At 29.9% G+C, this 20,953-nt stretch overlaps 1 protein-coding gene and 3 pseudogenes across 7 annotated transcripts; 1 reads left to right on the forward strand and 3 right to left on the reverse strand.

The window, feature by feature from the left end:
- LOC18044867 overlaps window positions 1-3,181 on the reverse strand; it is a 6,805-nt pseudogene extending 3,624 nt beyond the window's left edge.
- A 1,807-nt stretch (window positions 3,182-4,988) lies between these two features.
- LOC18044868 lies at window positions 4,989-7,341 on the reverse strand (annotated as a pseudogene).
- A 4,132-nt stretch (window positions 7,342-11,473) lies between these two features.
- Window positions 11,474-13,589, reverse strand: LOC18044948 (annotated as a pseudogene).
- Window positions 13,590-15,589: 2,000 nt separating this feature from the next.
- On the forward strand, window positions 15,590-20,102 carry LOC112098829. Of its 7 annotated transcripts, XM_024185241.1 has the most exons (9): window positions 15,590-15,708; window positions 16,015-16,749; window positions 17,814-17,846; window positions 18,227-18,314; window positions 18,409-18,582; window positions 18,671-18,763; window positions 19,071-19,349; window positions 19,451-19,519; window positions 19,631-20,102. In XM_024185241.1, the coding sequence occupies exons 5-9, from the start codon at window positions 18,580-18,582 to the stop codon at window positions 19,808-19,810; spliced, it is 624 nt and encodes a 207-aa protein (XP_024041009.1). In that variant the 5' UTR covers window positions 15,590-15,708; window positions 16,015-16,749; window positions 17,814-17,846; window positions 18,227-18,314; window positions 18,409-18,579; the 3' UTR covers window positions 19,811-20,102. The 7 variants fall into 7 exon arrangements, with proteins under 7 accessions (XP_024041009.1, XP_024041010.1, XP_024041006.1 ...); XM_024185242.1 differs by lacking the exon at window positions 17,814-17,846; XM_024185238.1 differs by lacking the exon at window positions 16,015-16,749 and having other exon boundaries at window positions 17,814-18,314.
- Window positions 20,103-20,953: the final 851 nt, after the last annotated feature.

Here is a 20,953-nt window from a genome sequence, read left to right on the forward strand (position 1 = left end):
GCCAATGCTGTAGGGTGGGTGGTTGGAAGTAATTCGGAAATATGAAAAATTAGAGGGATACAAAAGTAAGTTAAGGGAATGGGAATCCTCATTCCCAACCCCCCTCCCCTCATGGGAATGAGATTCTCATTTCTTATTCTCAAATTATGTGAGACCCACATATTTTATTCTCATTCACAAATTACATTTTGCCAAGTAAATATGGGTTTCATTCTCATTCCCTAAACCCGCAAGTAAACACACTATAAATTCTATGAAACACTCCACCAGATTGTTTATCTTTACAAATATACGAGGAATATCTGCTCTACTCACATTTCACCAGAGAAAAGGACTGCAAACTGGCTCCACTCAATCGTTCTTAATTAAGGGAGAATTTATGTAGCTAAAATATTTCAAGCCTTGAACATTGAAACACGTTTAATTCTTTTGACATGGTGTTGCATTATAAAGATCTCATTCTAGTAGGTACTAGCCTTAATTTAACAGGGGAATAAATAACCTTGCAAATGTTGGCTCAACTTAATAGAGGGATAAATGACCTATAATGAAACTATGGTGACGTAGTCTAAACTGTTAAGTTCATTGTCCCACATCGACTAGAATGAATCCTGAGTTAAGTAGGGCTAGGCATATGAGATTTGAGTAACCATCAACTCCAACATATGAAATAATTCTTAAGGTTATAAATAATAAAAATGGCTCACATATCACATCCAAGTAAGTACAATATTTCAACTAAAATAAGAAAAGCAAAATAAATAGAAAATGGGAGGGCCTATTTTTTATTAAAATTTTTGACACAAATCATGAGCCATTAGTTTCAAGCAATTCAATGGTAGATATTAAAAATCAAACTAATATTTAATAATAGTTATTCATCCAACATCAGATTTTCTGAAATCAATAGTTCAAAATTTATATAGAAATTTAAGTTATAATAACCTAATCCATTAAAAATACTCTTGAACAGTGCTACATCCCAAACTAATGATTTAATAAATTGGGGGATATTTTAACTTAAAATTTTTATACAAAATTTCAATTATTGATCTCACACAATTCAATGGTAGACATTGAAAGTCAAAATAGCAATTAATGATGCCAATGTTGGAAAATTTGAATGATTAAATACTCTCTTTTCTTGTGAACTCAATACAACTCCTCAATTAGAATTCTTTAAGAACTAAAAAGCTTTACTACTTCTTGTTTGCTTAAACCATATAAGAGATGAGGTACTTATACTTGTTACAACTTAATCACAACCATACACTAGCCTAACTACCACACAAATCATATTAAACCTAACAACTATACCCAACATCACAAATTCTACTTACCACATTATCACATTTAACGCAATTTTTAATTACCTAAAGAAGCTTCCTTTAGCTAGATCAAAGGTAATTTGGGCTTCAAAGTTGTGTGGATCAAGTTTATGATCCAACAACCAATTCACTCACCATAAAATTATATTATATCGATGGCTCAAATTTTATATCAAAATTTTAAGTTGAAATATTCTTTCCCTAATAAATCACATTCGATGCATTTTAAAGCATTTCAACACCCTTGAAATTTAAAAAAGTAATAGACTTTTCTAGAAGTATATAATGGCGTTTTATTATTATTATAAGTTCACATGAAACTTGGATAAACTCAATACAATATATCGTCCTCTTTTATCTCCATTTCACTATCCATTATCGATTTATATACTTCTACTAATCATTCTACAAATTTGGATTTTTTTAAGTTCTTAGAATTAAAGAAGATTTAATTAACAAATAAGTGCATTAATGTCATAAACATAATTAGAACATGTGGGTAAAAGTGGTAGACAAAGGGCTAGTTTGATATTGCGACAGCTGGAGAAATATGGTATTTGTTCTATGTAAATGAAATGAGCTTGCTTATTAAAAAGGTAGCTAAGTGCTTAGTAAAGTGTGTTGTTGCATTAGGTGTGAATTTGAAAAATAGAGTACATGAATTTGATTTTATTTTATTATAAAAGTGTTGTTTCATTATATAATGACCAAGGTAGATATAAGTTTAAACTAATCTTTATTTATATATCATGGGTCCTCTTCTTGGCAAAGAAAAATTTTACCATTTGATTATATCCATATTTTTTCCTTGAAATGGCTAGAAAATCTTTATCTAAAATTAGGCCAGATACTCTCTTTAGGGTAATTCCATCAAATTCCACCACTGAACCAATTTAAACCAATTTAAATGAAAGCTAAGTGCATATTACAAATTTCAATATTAATTTAAATTCATTATTGAATAGTTTTCAACATTCTATTTCTATTAATTATTAATTACTATTTATTTCTAATATATAGATATTTTTCTATTAATAATATATATTCCTAATAATTATTAGATAATTATGTTAACTTTATTAGAATTCTATTAAATAGATTTGAATTATATAATTTTGATTATTATTATTTTTAATCTTATTTTTTATAATAATATAAATTTTCATGGTTTATAGAAAAATAAGATATGATTGTCTTTTTATTAAAAATATTAATATTATAATAGAAATTTTAAAAAGATGAGATTGCTTATTGGATAAACTGCTTATAAAAAGTAATCTCATATTTGCTTTTAAAATTTTTTGTTAAAATGGAGAAACTTATAAAATAAGCAACTTTTAAATAACTTATCAAGGTTTTTGTCAAAATTTATGAAATAAGTAACTTATAGCACTTAATATGAAATGGGGAAAATTTGCATAATGTTATTGAATTTTTTTTCCTTTAAATGGGCTCACTTTTAAAAGTTTGAAAGCATAGAAGAAAGGACCTTTTTGGTATTTAGATACTGTGACTTAAAATCTACAGCAATTCTAAAAGGAAAAAAAAAACTGACTATAAAATAAAAGTTAATGTTATATTGTAAATATAACTTTCAAATTAAAATTTTGCAAAAACAATTTATATATATATGCATAGATATAAATTTTTATCAAACAAGTATTAGATCAAATCAATCTAATTTCCAAACCACAGTAATAAGTGTTTGCCTAATAATTTAGTGACGTATCTTTTAAGATACAACTACCAACCACACTGCAACGGATCTTCTTTTTCTGCAGCATTGCTTCTATGATTAGGGATGACAAATATCCAATTATGGATGGATAATATCCATCCAAACACAAATCCATAATTATCCATAATGGATATATCCATATCCATATCTAATATTTAATATTGGACATGGATATGGATTTTATCCATATAGCTATGGAGATCCCTGGATATCCATAGATATTTTATTTTTATTATATAAAAATAATAATATAAAATAGTTAAAATTCCAATATCAAATTTGGCTATTAAACTATTTATATTAGTAATATATATATATATAATAAAATGGCGGTCCAGTGGTCAGTGGCGGCGGTCCGACAACTTTCCGGCGAATTCCGGCGGAGGTCCGGCGACCTTCCGGCGAAGCCAACGGTGGTCCGGCGACCTTCCGGCAAGGTCCGACGGTAATTCCGGCGATGTCCGACGGTGGTGGTCCTGCAAGGTCCGGTGGAGGTCTATTTATAATATTAAATTAATAAAATAAAATAATAATTATTAATAGTATTAAATAAGTTAAAAAATTAAAGGATAATTTTGAAAACTTTAATTTTTAATATAAGAGGAATTTAAAATTTTCACTAGTTAATATAATATTTTTACAATTGTTTGTTTATTATATTTTTAATTTTTAATTTTATAAAATTAAAATTTTTTAAACTTGTGTTGGGTTAAACGAATATCCATTGGGTAAAAAAAATTATCCATATCCATCTAGATATAATTTTAAAATACCAATTTTAAGATCCAAAAATTTTTGAATGGATATTATCCGATCTAATTGGATAAATATTGTGAATATTCATTATGGAGCGATCCAGTTGCCATCTCTATCTATGATCTTAGGGCATTGGCCGCCATGACGCAAATGAAAGTAAAAAGACTTCTAGCTCATAGTTCAATTGGACACGTAGGTTATATTCATATTGTTTTCTCATGTGGAGCCATAGTAGGCGATCCTCTTGAGCTTTTGGCTGTTTCTTAGAATGAAGTAGCTTTTCGTCGCCCCACCAAACGGAAGAAGTCACTATCAAACAGCTCGCCCTCGCCCTACCGAAGCCCCCAATAACTAAGAACGAAATTGGTCTGCACCCAACAGGCCTTAGTTGATGAATATTGCCTTTGCGATTTATGTAATTTAATCAACTAATAATTTTTTTAAAAAAAGAAATATGATTTTTTTTTGTCATAGTGCCCTATTAATAAATATACCCCACGGAAAAGATTGAAAATAATTTTATTTTATAAATTATCCCAATCTAATACTAAAACTTATCCATATATGGCTAGTAATATTTAGATTATTTATTTTGTTTCAATACATCCTCCTCTATTTAAATCGTGGATATAAAATTTTTCATATGATTGATTATTTAGTTGATACATATAAAAAATTATTATCAAGGATCAATACAAAATATCTTAAAAATTAAAAAAAAATTATATCATATTCAACACAGTAATCAAATACTTAACGCACTGCCAACACACAACTCAATTCTTTTGAATTTTATGGCATGAGTAAACCTCACTTTATCAAGTTATGTCTGGAAAAAGCAAAATTGAAAAGTGGTTTTGAACTTTTGGTTAGGGATAACAAATGGGCCGGGCCGGGCTTGAGCTGCCATCAGCACAGAATAGGATTGCCCTTTCCGGTAAATGTATTTCTGAAATTTATTTTAAAAGTTGTAAATCCTTAATTGTAGCTAGAATCTCAATCAAATTAAACAAATAATAAAGAATTCACTAAGAAAAGAAATAGATACAACACAGCGTTTAATATTGATCCAAAATCATATCGAATCACTAAAACAAACTTTCTTATTTTTTCTTTTTTTACATTTTGGATCTATAACTTTACAATACTGACATTTAAGCCCAACATTTTGTCAGATAATTAATCTCTATTGCATGTACAACTGCTGGCCGTGTGTTCTGGACATGATACTTTGTCAGGAGCTTTTGCTATCGTAGTTTCACATCGATGGTATCATTGATGAGCTGTGGCTCCCATATTTTCACATCATCATCGATGTAAATCTCACCGTTGATCATCGCGATCACCATTGACATGCAGGGTCGGAGGCTGGATTTTCTTGTACACATAGTAGGCCAACCTTCAGGAACCGAATGGCTTCATTTTCTGAGAAGTTACCGTACAATATAGGATCCACTAAATGCTGAAGCTCGTTTGTATTGTACATTTCCCAAACCTGCTTGGATGCATAGATATTTCCTATTTCAATTTGCTTTGTTATCATATATGCATGTATACACATGGATATATTATGTAATAAACCTTTTGAACGAAAACTTTCTAGAGTGAATGTGTGCTCTTTACAAAATTCATATTGAAGCAATGCATTGCTAAAAAAATTTTGTAAAGTGACGACGTTCGTGGAAGAGAGTAACTTGATGAAGTACCTTTACGGTATCAAATAATCAAATATGGTTCTCTCTCTGTCTTTTTTTTTTTTCCTTCCTTAGAAATAAAAAATCTTGTACAAAGTATATTACCTTCTCCACTAGATAGTACTCTCCAAGCTCTGGGTGGAATTGAACTGCTTTTTCTCCAGTGACTATTTGAAGAAGCAGTACTCCAAAACTATAAACATCTGATTTTGGATTTAAATGTCCGCTATCTGCATAGTTGGAGCTATATGTTAAAAAAATAACATACAGTTTCAATAATCTGATACCTTTAATTTCAAAAAACAATGTATTATAATATATATACTTACAGTGTGCCTGCTACTTGTGTACTAACATGAGCGGCATTCTCATGAAGTAGCTTGGAGAGGCCAAAATCTGATATTTTAGGATTCATATTTTTGTCCAAAAGAATATTGTTAGGTTTAATATCTCCATGCACAATATGTGGTTTGATTCCTTCATGAATATAAGCAAGTCCCCGAGCAACTCCCAGTGCAATTTCTCGCCTCGCTGTCCAACTAAACTTAGCTCTATTTTTCTCCTCACCTAGCATCAATTCAAGAAACAAAATTTATAATCATATAACATTACAAGCACCTTTGCATAAAGAAATTATAAAAATGACAGTCTCAAAAGCGCCGTAATATCGAAGATGGAAAGATAGAAATGTATACCAAGAAATGTTTGAGATAGACTGTTCTTTTGCATGTAATCATAAACAAGAATTCTGGAAGGCCCGTCAATGCAACCACCGTGAAGCTTAACGAGATTCTCGTGACAAACATTCGCCCTGGAAGCGACTTCGGACAAGAATTTTTTCTCCCCTTGCTTGGATTCCATTGAAAGCACTTTCACAGCTACAAGAGTTCCATCTTGAAGCCGTCCCTTTAAAATCCAATTGAATAATGATGAAATCAAAGTCTATGCATATATTCTGAAGCTTCATATATAGGTCAATTCATGTAAAATTAGAGAATGAATATACCTTATACACGGAGCCAAATCCTCCTTCGCCAATTTTATTGGATTTACAGAAGCCGTTGGTGGCAATTTCTAGTTCCTTGTAGGAGAACGCATTAATATTTTTCAGGATCTGTACACCTGATTTAATGAAAAAGTTAGCTATATATATGCTGAAGCAGCGGAATTACACTCTAATTAATTTTTGTCTGAGGAGCTTCGCTAACTAATTTTTAAACAGCATTTTTTACAAGCCACATGAGTTCGAATCTGAAAACATAAAATTAAAAAATTAATGTGGGCTTTATCCACCCCTACCTTTAAAAAAAAAGTAAAAACAGAAAAAACAATAAATTATTATGCATATGCTTGCAATATGAATAAATACCCCCAAGCTTGCGCCTCCCTTTGCGGAATGAGAATCAAATTAATGTTATTTTCTAGTATTAGATAGGAAGAATTCTCATGTACAGGTTAATGCAAATGCATTGTGCAACTTCTTGTAAGAGAGTATAGCAAATTTTTATTTTTCAACGATAATAAACATATATATATATATATATATGGGAGTTGTTTTTAACCCAAGTTTTAATCAAATGCAAAAGTTCATATGAGAGAAGGACTTTTTTAACTCGTTATGAATGAACCAAAAAATGTTGTACGCGAGATGATGATAGGATGTAGATGAAGAAAAAACCAATGACAGAAAATTCTTTTCATCAATTACTGTACTTTTTTTTTTGCAAATAAATTAATTTATATATACATAATTAGCTCCTACAGTGTTCTCTGTAGAGAGTTTTGATGGAGAAGAGAAGCACCTCGACAAATAAAAAAAGAACATTTACGTCAAAACAGCCAGGACGAGACTGGTTATTGACTTCTGAATTAAATTCGTTGCAAGGATATTTGCAAAGGACTGAGAAAAAGGATACTACTTCGCAACAAAATGTGCCAACTAAGAATTATTAGCTCAAAACGATATATATAATTAGGGGTGGGCATGGGTTGGATTTTAAGTCAACCCAAACTAAATCATAAAAATTTGGATCCAACCCAAACCAACCCAAATATTTTTAACCCAACCCAAACCAAACCATTTGGGTTTGGTTTGAATTTTATTATCAAAATAATTTTTATTTTAATAAAATTTAATTATATCAAAATTATAATAATTATTAATTGTTATTAATTATTAAATTGATATTAAAATAAAAAAAATATAGTGGATAGAAACTATAAATTTTACAATAACTTAATCCTTAAATTAAAGAATACTAGAAAATCAAAATAACGTTTAATCACAAAAATTATTATTTCTCAATAAATAAGAACGTACACTTTAATAATAAACTTTCACAAACATGACATTAACAATCTAATAATAAATTTTGCCACTTGTTGTTGATTTAATTATGCAATATTTATTTTTATTTATCGTTTTGGTAGTTTTGCGTTATGTTGTCTACTTATATGCTTAATTTTAGGGAGATTACCACTTTCCTCCCTACAGTAATCAATATATATCATTTTTCCCCCTTCTGTTTTTATAATGGCCAAAAACCCCCCCTAATAGTATAAGTTTACAATATTACCCTTATTTTCAACTACTCTTTTATTTATATTTATTATAAATTAAATAAATCACATGAATAGAAACTAAATAAAAAATAAAACATTAAAAATAAGAAATATATGTTTTGATATGAACAAAAAAATTAATAATAAAAATTTTTTATACTTATTTATTTTGTGAAAATTTTCTTATAATAAATATATAAGAAAATTATTAGTAAAATGATAAAAAAATTATTATAAGAAAACTTGAATGACAAATAAAAATTTATTTTAAATAATAAAATATTTTACCTATTTATGTTCATTTATTTTGTTTTCATTTATTTCATTTGAAAAATTTGAATGTTGGGGTTTTGTTCATAACCCATGGGTAAACCATACCCAACCCATAATAAAATGGTTTTCTATATAAAATCCACATCTAATCCATTTTCATGATTTGCCCAACCCAAACCATTTAATTTGGTTTGGGTTTGGATAAACCCATGGGTTGTGGGTTTATGCCCACCCCTATATATAATCATCATTTAAGAATTATTTTATTCCCAATTGGGTCGCTAAAACTAAATTATTCAAGGAGTGGTGTGTGTGTATATATATATATAAAAGACTGTTTCTTAATCCATGTATGAAAATTTCAACGGCTCAGATCTTGATTGATATGTTCGCATGTTTTTTAGCACCATTGGATTGTGCATTCCATGGACAGAACGACTAAAGGGAGAAGGGTGGCGGCTTGTACTAATTATTGTATTTCTGCACGTTATTTTTATTTATTTATTTTTTTTTTCCTTTCTTACATCGAAGTTAGATCCAGAAATAAGCAGAAATAGTATAAAACTGCAAACGTGTGACGCAGTCTATGGATCATGTCAAGGTCAAAGTGGTAAGTCCTGACTCCTGAAACTTTTGCGAGCCGTGATACTCTAGAATTTGTCAATTGAATCTTCATATTCGTTAATATCCTTAATACTATCTCTTTGCACATAATTATCATTTTATTTTTCAATATTTTTGACTTTCATTTTCAAAATTCAAATTTGTGTGCTGCTTGGGGACCGATCAATTTGGTAATTAATTAATAAGCCAAAGAATATTAAAGAAATTAATATCCTTGCAGTGAAATCAATACTACCAAAATCATGCACTTTTATCTCTATTTTATTGTTTGCAATTGTGATTCCTGGCCCTTATGGTTAAAAATTATCACTAGTGCCCTTCTAATAACGTTGAAAACGTGTTGAATCTTAATTTTACATATGCAATTAACCAATAGAATCATGTGATATATATGTCTTTTGTATACGCGTCATTTGGGGCACTGAGGCAGAAATAGGATTTTCATTCGGAAGGGTACAAAAGGAAGAAGCCATGAACTTAAGTTGGTTATCAAATAAAATCAATAAAAATGAGGGGGCAAATAATAACGACTATAATACCACCAAAGTTAAAACTTGAATAGATTTTGGCATAAATATTTTAAACTTAAGGCCAAATTTAAATTTGCACAGATCTGGTATCTGGGTCACATGGTTCTCCCTCTACATGTCATTTTGGTTGATTATTCGTACTTCCAGTGTACGTAAGTTTTTTGTAGTTAACAAATAATACCATATTAATCCTTGTAATAAACTTAATAATTATATTTGTTTGGGATGCGCCTTTAAAAATATGTTACATAATTGCTAACAACCATTTACTTAGATTTGTCGACATCCCCTCCTTAGTTCTAAACTAGAGAGTTCGAATCTCTTATATATATACAGTACAACCTCTGTAGATTAATAGGGTTGGAAACATATAAAATTTACTAATTAAAAGAGAAATTAAATAATCAATAAATAAACAATTTACTAGTTTACATAGTTATAAGATTCTTTTTTTTTTTATAAAAAGTATTATCTCATTATTTTATCAAAATTATTAGTTCAGTCCATTGACCTAGTGATGACCGTGAAAATTTATTATATAATCGAGATTATTAATTTATTGAGTATTAATTTATAAAGATTTTACTTTCTCTCTCTGTGTGTAGAGAGAGAGAGAGAGTCCTATTTTGATGTGGGTGCCCTCATTTTTATTTTTTTATGTGAACACATTAGTAAATCATATGATTTAATGAAGTCAATGTAGATACGTTATTAAACCATATGATTTTATATTAAACCATATATGTATAAGAAGAAAATTACAGTGTACACACACGCGCGCGCGCGCGCGCGCACGCACGAACGCACACCCACACACACACACACACACGCACGCATGCACACACATACACACACGCACGCGCACACACACACACATGCACACACATGCACGCACGCACACACACACACACACGCGCACGCACACGCTTATATTGAATGAAACACTGAATATATGGCTTATGGCTTATGGCTTAATAGCATATCCGTATAAGAAGAAAATTAGGGTGTCCACACACACACACACAATAGGAAAAAACAGTTCTGTCAAACCCTCACAATTTTAAATTCAAAATTGCATGAATTATAAATTGAACCTCATCATAACTTTACAAATAATATTTTGTCCCTCAAATTGGAAGATTTTGTAGTGTTTTTTTTTTAAATTTGAATAAATTTGAATTTGGCTGAAATTTGAATAGGTCCAAACACAAATGTATAACATGCTTTTCTTTTTTCAATATCTAAATATAAATGGTATCTTTTTTTTATAAATGAAAAAAATATTAAATATAGTTATTTGACATATGTATCTTTTTAATTTATAAAAAAAGATTAGGTTTATATTTTAGAAAATAAATATATTTAATAGAGATATTGTTGAATATAATATTTACTTCTTGTTAGGGGTGGCAAAAATACTCGCCCGGTCCGGACCCGGACTGCACCCGAGTGTCGTGGGCTAGGTATTACCTGACCTAGGTATGAAGCCGGGTCGATCTTGGGCATTACTTGATAAATCTGGAGCCCGACCTGGAACCCGGATTATATATATATATATATATATTTATATTTATTTGACTCATTTATTATATATATAAAGTTTTAAACACTTAAAGTTTATATTTTCATGTCAAATTTTATTGAAATAAATTTAAAACTTATAAAATTACCAAAAAATAAAAAATTATACACATATAATATTAACACATATAAAATCCAGGTACCTGGATTAAAACCTGGCCTGGGCATCTAAAAATTGCATTCGGGCCGGGTTCGGGCATTGCGATACCCAGACCCAGTTCGGGGTTTTGCCAACCCTACTTCTTAATTCTTATTCAAATAAAAATCACAAAACTTCTCTTTTTTTTTTTTAATTCAAATGTAAATATCTGAAAATCAGATATAAGTTAAAAATAAATAAATAAATTTTAAAAAATTTGACTTCAGACATTTGGGTGCCGCAGCATTCTACCATGCTTCGTAGGATCGTTGCTAATAGCGTAGTTTCACATCCATGATATCATTGATAAGCCCCGGCTCCCATATTTCCACGTCATCGTCGATGTCGACGTCACCGTTGATCATCTCGATCACCGTCGACATGCGAGGTCGGAGGCTAGATTTTTCTTGTACACAGAGTAGGCCAACCTTCAGGAATCGAACGGCTTCATTTCCTGAGAAGTTACCGCATAGCATTGGATCCACTAAATGTTGAAGCTTGTCTGTGTTGTGCATTTCCCAAGCCTGCTTGATTGCACGAAATATTTAAATCTCCAATTTTCTCCGTTGTCTTATACACTTTATTTGCTGAAAATTTTTAGATGCAATTTACAAAATTGATATCGGAGCAACGCATTAATAGTTTTCATTATTTTTTTACTACTAAACACCGGTGGTGTATTGATTCTCCAATTCACATTTTGTAAAGTATGGATGTCCCCACACTTTATGATATCAAATATGGTACCATTTTTGGAAAGAAAGAATCATCTACAAAACGGATTATGAATAGATACATATAAGTATATAAACACATATTACCTTCTCCACTAGATAATACTCTCCAAGCTCTTTGTCAAAATGAACTGCTGCTTGCCCGGTGACTATTTGAAGAAGTAGCACCCCAAAACTATAGATATCTGATTTTGGATTTAAATGACCACTAACAGCATAGTCTGGAGCGAGATAGCCTCTAATTTAATTTGTACAAAATTAAGTGAGCATAAATAATTTCAACAACCTTATACAATAAACAGATAAAATTAATTTGTGAATTTGAATTTAATGTTAAGCTATCAGCATTGTGTTGAGTTTTTACAACATTGTGATTGATAATTATTAGATAAAAAATGATTGTCAAAAATCAAATATTAATTGTTCACTACTGTAAATGCACACGTGACTAATGATTATAAAAAGATTCAGCAGAGACCAGCTCAATATCGAATCTAAATTTATAATATGTATGTTGTTGCACTTACAATGTGCCAGCGACTCGTGTGCTAATATGAGTAATGTCCTCTGGGAATAACTTGGAGAGGCCAAAATCTGAGATTTTAGGATTAAAATTTTGATCCAAAAGAATATTACTAGGTTTAATATCTCGATGCACAATACTTGGCTTAATTTCCTCATGAATATAAGCAAGCCCCCGAGCAATTCCTAGTGCAATTTCCCGCCTTGCTGTCCAGCTAAATTTAGCTCTATTTTTCTCCTCACCTGCCATTAATTCAAGATTAATTAAAAAAAATATTAATTAATTCAAGAAACCACGTTGCATTAATTAAGAAAACAGAACATTACAGACATGTATATACACTACTATATTGAAAGGCTCAACATCGAGTGTGTTTTATGTTTCTGATTTAACGTCAAGATGCCATAGGATTAATACAGGATATTAAAAACTTATCAGGATTAAAATGGGTAAAATAATTTTTAACAGGGGCCAAAATATCATTCCTTACAAGAAAAAAGTGCTTTTATACTAATCAAATTACAAAATAACATTTTCAAACAAATCTGTAATATCAAAGATGGGGAGACTTATATACAAATACCAAGCAATGTTTGAGAGAGACTGTTGTTTTGCATGTAATCATAGACAATGATTCTACAAGGCCCTTCAATGCAACCACCATGAAGCTTTACAAGATTTTCGTGACAAATATTTGCCATTGAAGCTACTTCTGACATGAATTCTTTCTCTCCTTGCTTGGATTCCACTGAAAGCACTTTCACAGCTACAACAGTTCCATCTTGAAGCTTTCCCTTTAAGGACAATTCAAGAAATAAATTAATTTTTATGAACATATTTTAAAATTAATTCGATTAATCAAACCAAAATTACAGAAAATATACCTTATAAACGGAGCCAAATCCACCTTCGCCAACTTTATTGGATGAACAGAAGCCATTAGTGGCACTTTTCAGTTCATTGTAGGAGATTGCATTAATATTTTTCAAAATTTTTGCACCTGATTTCGTGAAAAAGTTAACTACATGAAGCTTACTTAAGACGAATACTTACTTATATGTTAGGATCAATGATGTGATCATACTGACCAATTACCCCTGACCACATTGCTTGATAAGTTGACAATAACAACATGTGAAGCCAATTTATAAGAGACATTTAAGGAAAAACTAAAAGGGTAAGTGCTCCTTTAGACTTTAAAGTTCGAGCTAATTTCATATATAGTTAGTTCTTAAATTTATAAAAATTAATTAAAACACCTTGTTGTATATTGTTCTCATTAAAATTTATTTATTTTTATTTAATTATTCTCTACTTTTACTTATAACATATGAGTTCAATTTCACTATTAATTTATATTGGATGGAAATGAAGTTCAATTTATTTGACTAATTTTTGAAAATACAAAAACCAACAACCTAATTGACCAAATCCTAAGATTGAAGAGGCATTTATCCTAATAAAATTGACAATAATTAATTTTAAATATATTGACTATGCAAACTCTGAAAGAAAGTTGGTCAAAATTATAACAAAATACAGAAGTTCACATGAGAGAAAGACTCTTAACTCTATGAATGAACCATATGTATGTATGTATGAGATGATCACATGAGGATGAACACTAGAAAAATGTTTTTAGATATGTGCTTTTTTCAAATGCAATAATTTGTATTTGTATATTACCTCCTACAGTGTCCTCTGCAGAGAAATTTGATGGCCAAGCAAAGCACCTTGACAAAGGAAAAAAGAACTTCATCTCATCAAATTATCTATGTAATTTACTTCTGATCATGCATGAATACTAACGAAAGAAAAGAAAGAGATTTCACATTGAAATGTATGTGCCAGTGACTTTTAGCTGAAAACGTTTATAATGTATATATAGCAATCATTAAAGAATTTTTTTATTGCCACTTGGTTAATCAGTGAAGTAATCAATTAGCAAATCGTTAAATTAAACCGTGATTCAAGTAAGGAGCGTTGGTACGTGTACGACTCTTTAATTATACATTAAATTTTTGATTGCCCAGATCTTTAATTGATATTTTCGCATGTTTTCAGCACCGTTGGATTGCACATTCCATTGACTTGGTGGAGAGAGGACGAACCGGAGAAGGGCGGCGGTTAGTATTAATTATTGTTTATGCATGTATGATTGCTTTTGTTTAATATTTTTGACTCTTTGATAAGCAAAATTATCATATTTAAATTACTGAGTGTTTTGCAGTCTATGGACTTCAGAATCATTATAATTACAATCTAGGTCAATGTGAGTCATGAAATTTTGAGGATTTAGCCAGCCATGATGATCTAGACAATTTGTTGAATTGGTATTAGAACAAGAAGGATGCCGCGAAATTGTTAATTGAGATGAATAAGCAATTTTATAACCTTAATTAAATTGAAGTCAATACCGTATCATGCTCTCTTATCCCTCATTTCATTGTTTGCCAATTGCCACATGTTACCCTTTCAGTCTATTTAATATAGATGGTTAAAAAAAAGAAAAAATAGAGAGAGACTGAGAGAGAGATAGGATTATAACTTATACTCAAAAATTAGTTTAAGAGTTGAGAATTACTTCAAGTCCGTATTATATTATCAGCTAATGTGAAATATTTTCCTCCGCAAAGGTGCTAATCAGAACTGAACATTGCTTGTTAAACCCAATGATTTTGTTACAACAAATATGACTTATTATAGCACTAATTTATAGCGTTTTATATCAAATGCCATTACAATCATACATTTTATAGCATTTTTGATAAAAATTGCTATTAAATTAAAATTTTATTAGATGTATAACATTACTTTTATGACATATTTTTTAAAAGTTATAAAAACGTTAGTTAGCATAGCATTTTGTAAACAAAGTTATAAAATAAATTGTTACTTAATAGTTTTTATGACATTCTTTGTAAAAGCTATTGGAAAAAACAAATTATAACATTTATAAAATGCTATAGAAATAAAAAAAATCATTATAAAATAAATATTGAAAAGATAACTTTATATAAAGTGTTATAAAATTTATTATAAAAAAATCTCCAAAATGGCGCTAATTTTTTTATATTGGCGCCCATTCTTCCCATCCCAAGAAAAAGCCCAAAATTTTCTCCAAATCCCTTTCATCTCTTTCTCTCTGCAGCTCTAAACTTTCTCTTTTTCCCTTTTCCTAATCGGTCAAAAGTAGCTGGTTCATCTTCTCAAATCAATCCATCAGGTATGTACAAAGCTTTAAGCTTGTTATGTGCTTTAAAAGATCAAAAGGAATAATAAAATAATACAAAGCTTTAAGCTTTCTATTACTTGCATTTTTTTTCCTTTTAGCTGTAAATATAATAAAAATATCCTTTCTTTTTTATATATTTCATGGCTCCATGGTCTCGGGTCAAGTGAGGACTTTAAGATGATGGACAAAACTTGGGTTCAACTTAAAAGGTTTTTTAACTCACCAAATAACAATTATGTATTTACTATTTTCTTATAATGTTATTAATTTTAATTGATATTTTATGTTTATTTGTAGAAATACAAAAGAATATCGCGAAGGAGTAAAAAAGTTTGTGGAAAATGCAACATTAAATGTAGAAAACCAAGGTTTATTGAGATGTCCATGTAAAAAATGTCAAAACCTATGTCATCAAAATGGTGAAACAATTGTATTGCATTTGTTGAAAGACGGGATGGATATGTCTTACACTACTTAGATATGGCATGGGGAACAGTTAGGGAAAAAAGGTATTGATGTCGAAATGACTAATACATATAGCATGTCTAGAGATGTAGATGATCATTATAGAGGTGTTCATGAAATTTTGATGAGCAGCAAGATAATTGCCCAATGAATTTTGTAGAAGATGTTGAAATCCCATTGTACCCAGGTTGCCCAAAGTACACTAGGTTATCTGCAGCGGCTGTCTTATATAAATACAAGACTATGTACGGATACTCAAATAAGAGTTTTGATAACCTCTTGGAGATTTTGTGTGATATGTTACCCGAATTAAATACTATTCCAAATTCTACTCGTTCAGTTGAAATGTTATTGAAACCATTTCAACTAGATTGTATAAGGATACATGCTTGTGTTAATGACTGTTGCTTGTTTAGAAATGACTTAGAGAAAAGTGAAACATGTCCTAAATGTGGATCTTCTAGATGGAAGTTAGATGTTTTTCTTTTATGCAGTTCATTATAAAGCATGTCGTACGAGGATATATTTTGATTCATTTTAGCAATTCTGTGCGATCACTTTTATTAGGTATGGAAACACTTGTACCAAGCAAACTTTTGTATTTGTCATGTTAAGATAATGTATGCAGAATTGTTTATATCATTTTTGTATAATGTTTTATGATTTTCTGAAGCTGATCCTGTATTTTAAGAACTTACTGACAGACCTGGAAACAATGAATAAACTGTATTGATTGGTTATATTCTAGAGTAATTCTTGAATATTTTGGCATTCTAGACTTAATTAGCTTTCATTTAAAATTAGTTTCATGTCAATATCATTTTTGTAGAATTTGTTGTGATATTTTGAATTCAACCCTGTATTTTAAGAACACTGACAAAAAACTTACTGACAGACCTGAAAATAATGAATAAACTGTATTGATCGGTTATATTCTAGAGTAATTCTTGAATATTTTTGAATTCTAGACTTAATTAGCTTTCATTTAAAATTAGTTTCATGTCAATATCATTTTTGTAGAATTTGTTGTGAGTTTTTGAATTCAACCCTGTATTTTAAGAACACTGACAAATAACTTACTGACAGACCTAGAAACAATGAATAAACTGTATTGATCGGTTATATTCTAGAGTAATTCTTGAATATTTTTGCATTCTAGATTTAATTAGCTTTCATTTAAAATTAGTTTCATGTCCATAACATTTTTGTAGAATTTGTTGTGATTTGTTGAATTCGACCCTGTATTTTAAGAACACTGACAAAGAACTTACTGACAGACCTGGAAACAATGAATAAACTGTATTGATCGGTTATATTCTAGAGTAATTCTTAAATATTTTTGCATTCTAGACTTAATTAGCTTTCATTTAAAATTAGTTTCATGTCAATATCATTTTTGTAGAATTTGTTGTGATTTTTTGAATTTGACCCTGTATTTTAAGAACACTGACAAAGAACTTACTGGCAGACCTGGAAACAATGAATAAACTGTATTTATCCGTTATACTCTAGAATGAGTCATGAATATTATTGCATTCTAGACTTAAGTAGCATTCATTTAAAAGTAGTTTCATGTTAATATCGTTTTTGTAGAATATTTTGTGATTTTTTGAAGTTGCCCTGTATTTTAGGAACATTGGGGATGTACCATGTGTGCCCCAGAGGTAAATACTTAATATTGTTTTGAAGATTACTATATTTCTATATGTTAAAAATGAGAAATTATGCCAATTCATTTTATATGTGATCAATAGAGTTCTCGACAAGCTTCCAAAAGAAAAAGGAATGAAAGTATATCAAGTAGGTTTGAGTCTAGTCATGCACCAATTACCGAGACACACTTAACTAATGAAGATCTCAATGATGTCACATCTGAAAACTCGTATCAATCTTGTAATGAAGAGAATTTGACAAAGAAGAAACGGGGCCCTACTGTATGTCATGTTGTAGCAAATGAAGATGGGAAGAAGATAGTCTTAGAATTGAATAACTTGGGGCAACTTATTGGAAAATCATATGTGTTATATTCATCGTTTTATGGTAGTTTGGTAAAGGAGGCTGTGTCTATAAACTGTGATGATTGGAGATATGTTCCAAAACAGCAAAAAGCTTTGTTGTTGAGAGCACTCGAGGTAAATATGTACACATCTATCTTTAGAGTGCAGTTCAAATTATAACATGACACTAACTAACATTAGTTATTTTTTATTTGCTTAAAACATTCAGCAAAAATTTGTTTTGGAAGGAGATGCAATCAAAAAGTATACGCTACAGATGATGGGAAAAGTCTGGCGAGCACATAAATCAAGATTGACAAAAAAGTTGGATGCTCGACCTAGTCATGTCAAACCTGCCGAGTGGGAAACTTTTATTTAAAAAAAGACCTCAAAAGCTTTCATGGTATGTATGCTTATAGTCCTAGCTGAAACATTCATTCATGCATATTTTATTTTATTTAGAATGATGTAATTAATGTTAATTAAAACAGGATAAAAGGAAAGTTTTTACGGAAATGAGGATGAAGCAAGATATTCCATATACCGGAAGTCGAATGGGATATGCTCGTATGCAAGTTAAGATGGTAAATCTTTAATTATATTGAAACAATATAGTAGTTATCTAGCTAGTGTCTGTTATTACTTTGAGATATATATAAATAATTAATTCTGACTTAAAAATATTTTCATTACAGAAGAAAAACAGTTCAAACCCATCAGAAATAACTCAAATTGATATTTGGATAAAAGCACATACTAAAAAGAATGGTGAACCATCTAGTTCAAAAGTTGTTGAAGTAAATGTATGTGTCAAATTTATTGATGATAACTTAGATATGCTAGCAATTATTATTGGAAATATTATAATAAATAACTCTTTCTTGAGTTTAGGAAATGTATGAAGCTGAAAAAATTTCAGATTTGTCAGAAGCACAATCAAAATCTGTTAAAAATGATATACTTTCAAAGTTTATTGGACCTGAGCAAGGAGGCCGTGTTAGAGGTCAAGGAGCAGGTGTGACGCTATCTAAATTAGAGGCAATATCTCAACAAACTAAGAAGGAAGCCAAAATGCAAGAACAAATTGACACATTACAAGACACAATGAAGCAAATGCAAGGTTTCATGGATGATCAAAACAAACTCATACAAAGTTTAATGAGCAAACTGGTAATAGCAAGTACCTTATTAAATGTTACGTTAATTACTTGTGAATTTTAATTTCATAAAATGGTGAAATCAACTTCTTTTTAAAATTTTTTTTTGTACAGAGTGAAGCATCAAATGATGGACAAAATCAAAATCTATCTACATCAACTCAATCCAATAGTACTCCACAAGTAAAGTTTAAACTTATACAACAATTTATGTTGTCATAATTAATAATTTAGTAACTATCAACTTAATTATAATTAGAAATGTTGTTTTCTTTGTTTTGCTTATGAGTACAGCATGTAAGCCCAAATCGGAAAGGCCAAAAGTGCAAGTTGTTGAATTGGCTTGAAGTAGATGAAGTAGTTGCAATAGGACGTTGGGTAACAAATGATCCTAATGCAATGGTGCATTGTATAGCTCTTGGAAAAAATGCTTCTCGTGTGTGGGTAGATGAGGTGAAAAATCCTTCAGCTTAGTTGTGGAAAAAATATGCAGATATGGAAACAATAGAAGATGCTTTGGGAAGTTCAATTGCATGGCCAACAGAAGCGATTATTGTTATGGAAGATTAATTTTGGTATGAATGGTTAAAAGTTTAATTAAAGACAATATTTTGACTTAGTGTTTTGATTAGATGATTTTGATGGGTCTAAGGGTAGTGTTTTGGCTAGATGATTTTGATGGGTCTAATGGTATATATCATTGTTGGAGTGACTATTAGTATTTGTTAAACTTGGCATTCACATTTTTTAATGATGTTTACTGTAATGTTAGGTCTTCTTTTGGACATTAACTTTAGTTTGTTTTTATATATGTATAATATTAATTTTTTCACTCTTAAAATACGTTATGGTATTTGTTGTTCATGAATTAATGAAATGTAGTGTATTCCTTTTGTTAAAATTGTCAGTTTTAATTATAACTCATGTTGTATTCGATTATGTTGTAAATATATGATAAATGCTATAAAGTAAAAAAAAAGTTACAAAAACCAAGCACAATGGCATTCCAGAAAAGATTAATATAGCATTACCAAAATTCATAAAATGCTATCAACAGTTTGTAGCATGAAAACATGTTATGGCGTTTCGGTTAATGCTATAGACTCTTCGGCTAAATTATAACATTGATATAAATGCTATAAATTACTTGAATAACAATTATTCCTTTAACATTTAAAAAACGTTATAAACAAATAGCACTCCAAAAAACGCTCTATCATAATATTTGATAACATTAAATAAATGTTATTATAGTTTTATAACAGCATTTAACAACTGCTATACATCGATAGCGGTGTTTAAAAACGCTATAGAGAAAAGATAGCATGGGCAATCACGACATTAAATAAATGCTATAATAACGATAATATAACATTTTGTGAGCGCTATCAAAAGTCATATTTGTTGTAGCGTTAAGAAGAAGTGACGGAAACTGGATTTGAAACTGTAGTCGGTTTTTTTTTTTTTTAACTTTTAAAAATTTGGAAGTTTTTGTACTGCATGATCAATTGGATAATAAATTAATAAGCCAAAGAGTATGGCAGCGGCTCTTAAAATAACTTAAAAGTAATTATTCAATACAATATAATGGTAACATGCAAAATAAGTGAGAGATTA

Source organism: Citrus clementina, unplaced genomic scaffold (assembly GCF_000493195.1).
Source record: "Citrus clementina cultivar Clemenules unplaced genomic scaffold, Citrus_clementina_v1.0 scaffold_4, whole genome shotgun sequence".
In the NCBI taxonomy this organism is placed as follows: domain Eukaryota; kingdom Viridiplantae; phylum Streptophyta; class Magnoliopsida; order Sapindales; family Rutaceae; genus Citrus; species Citrus x clementina.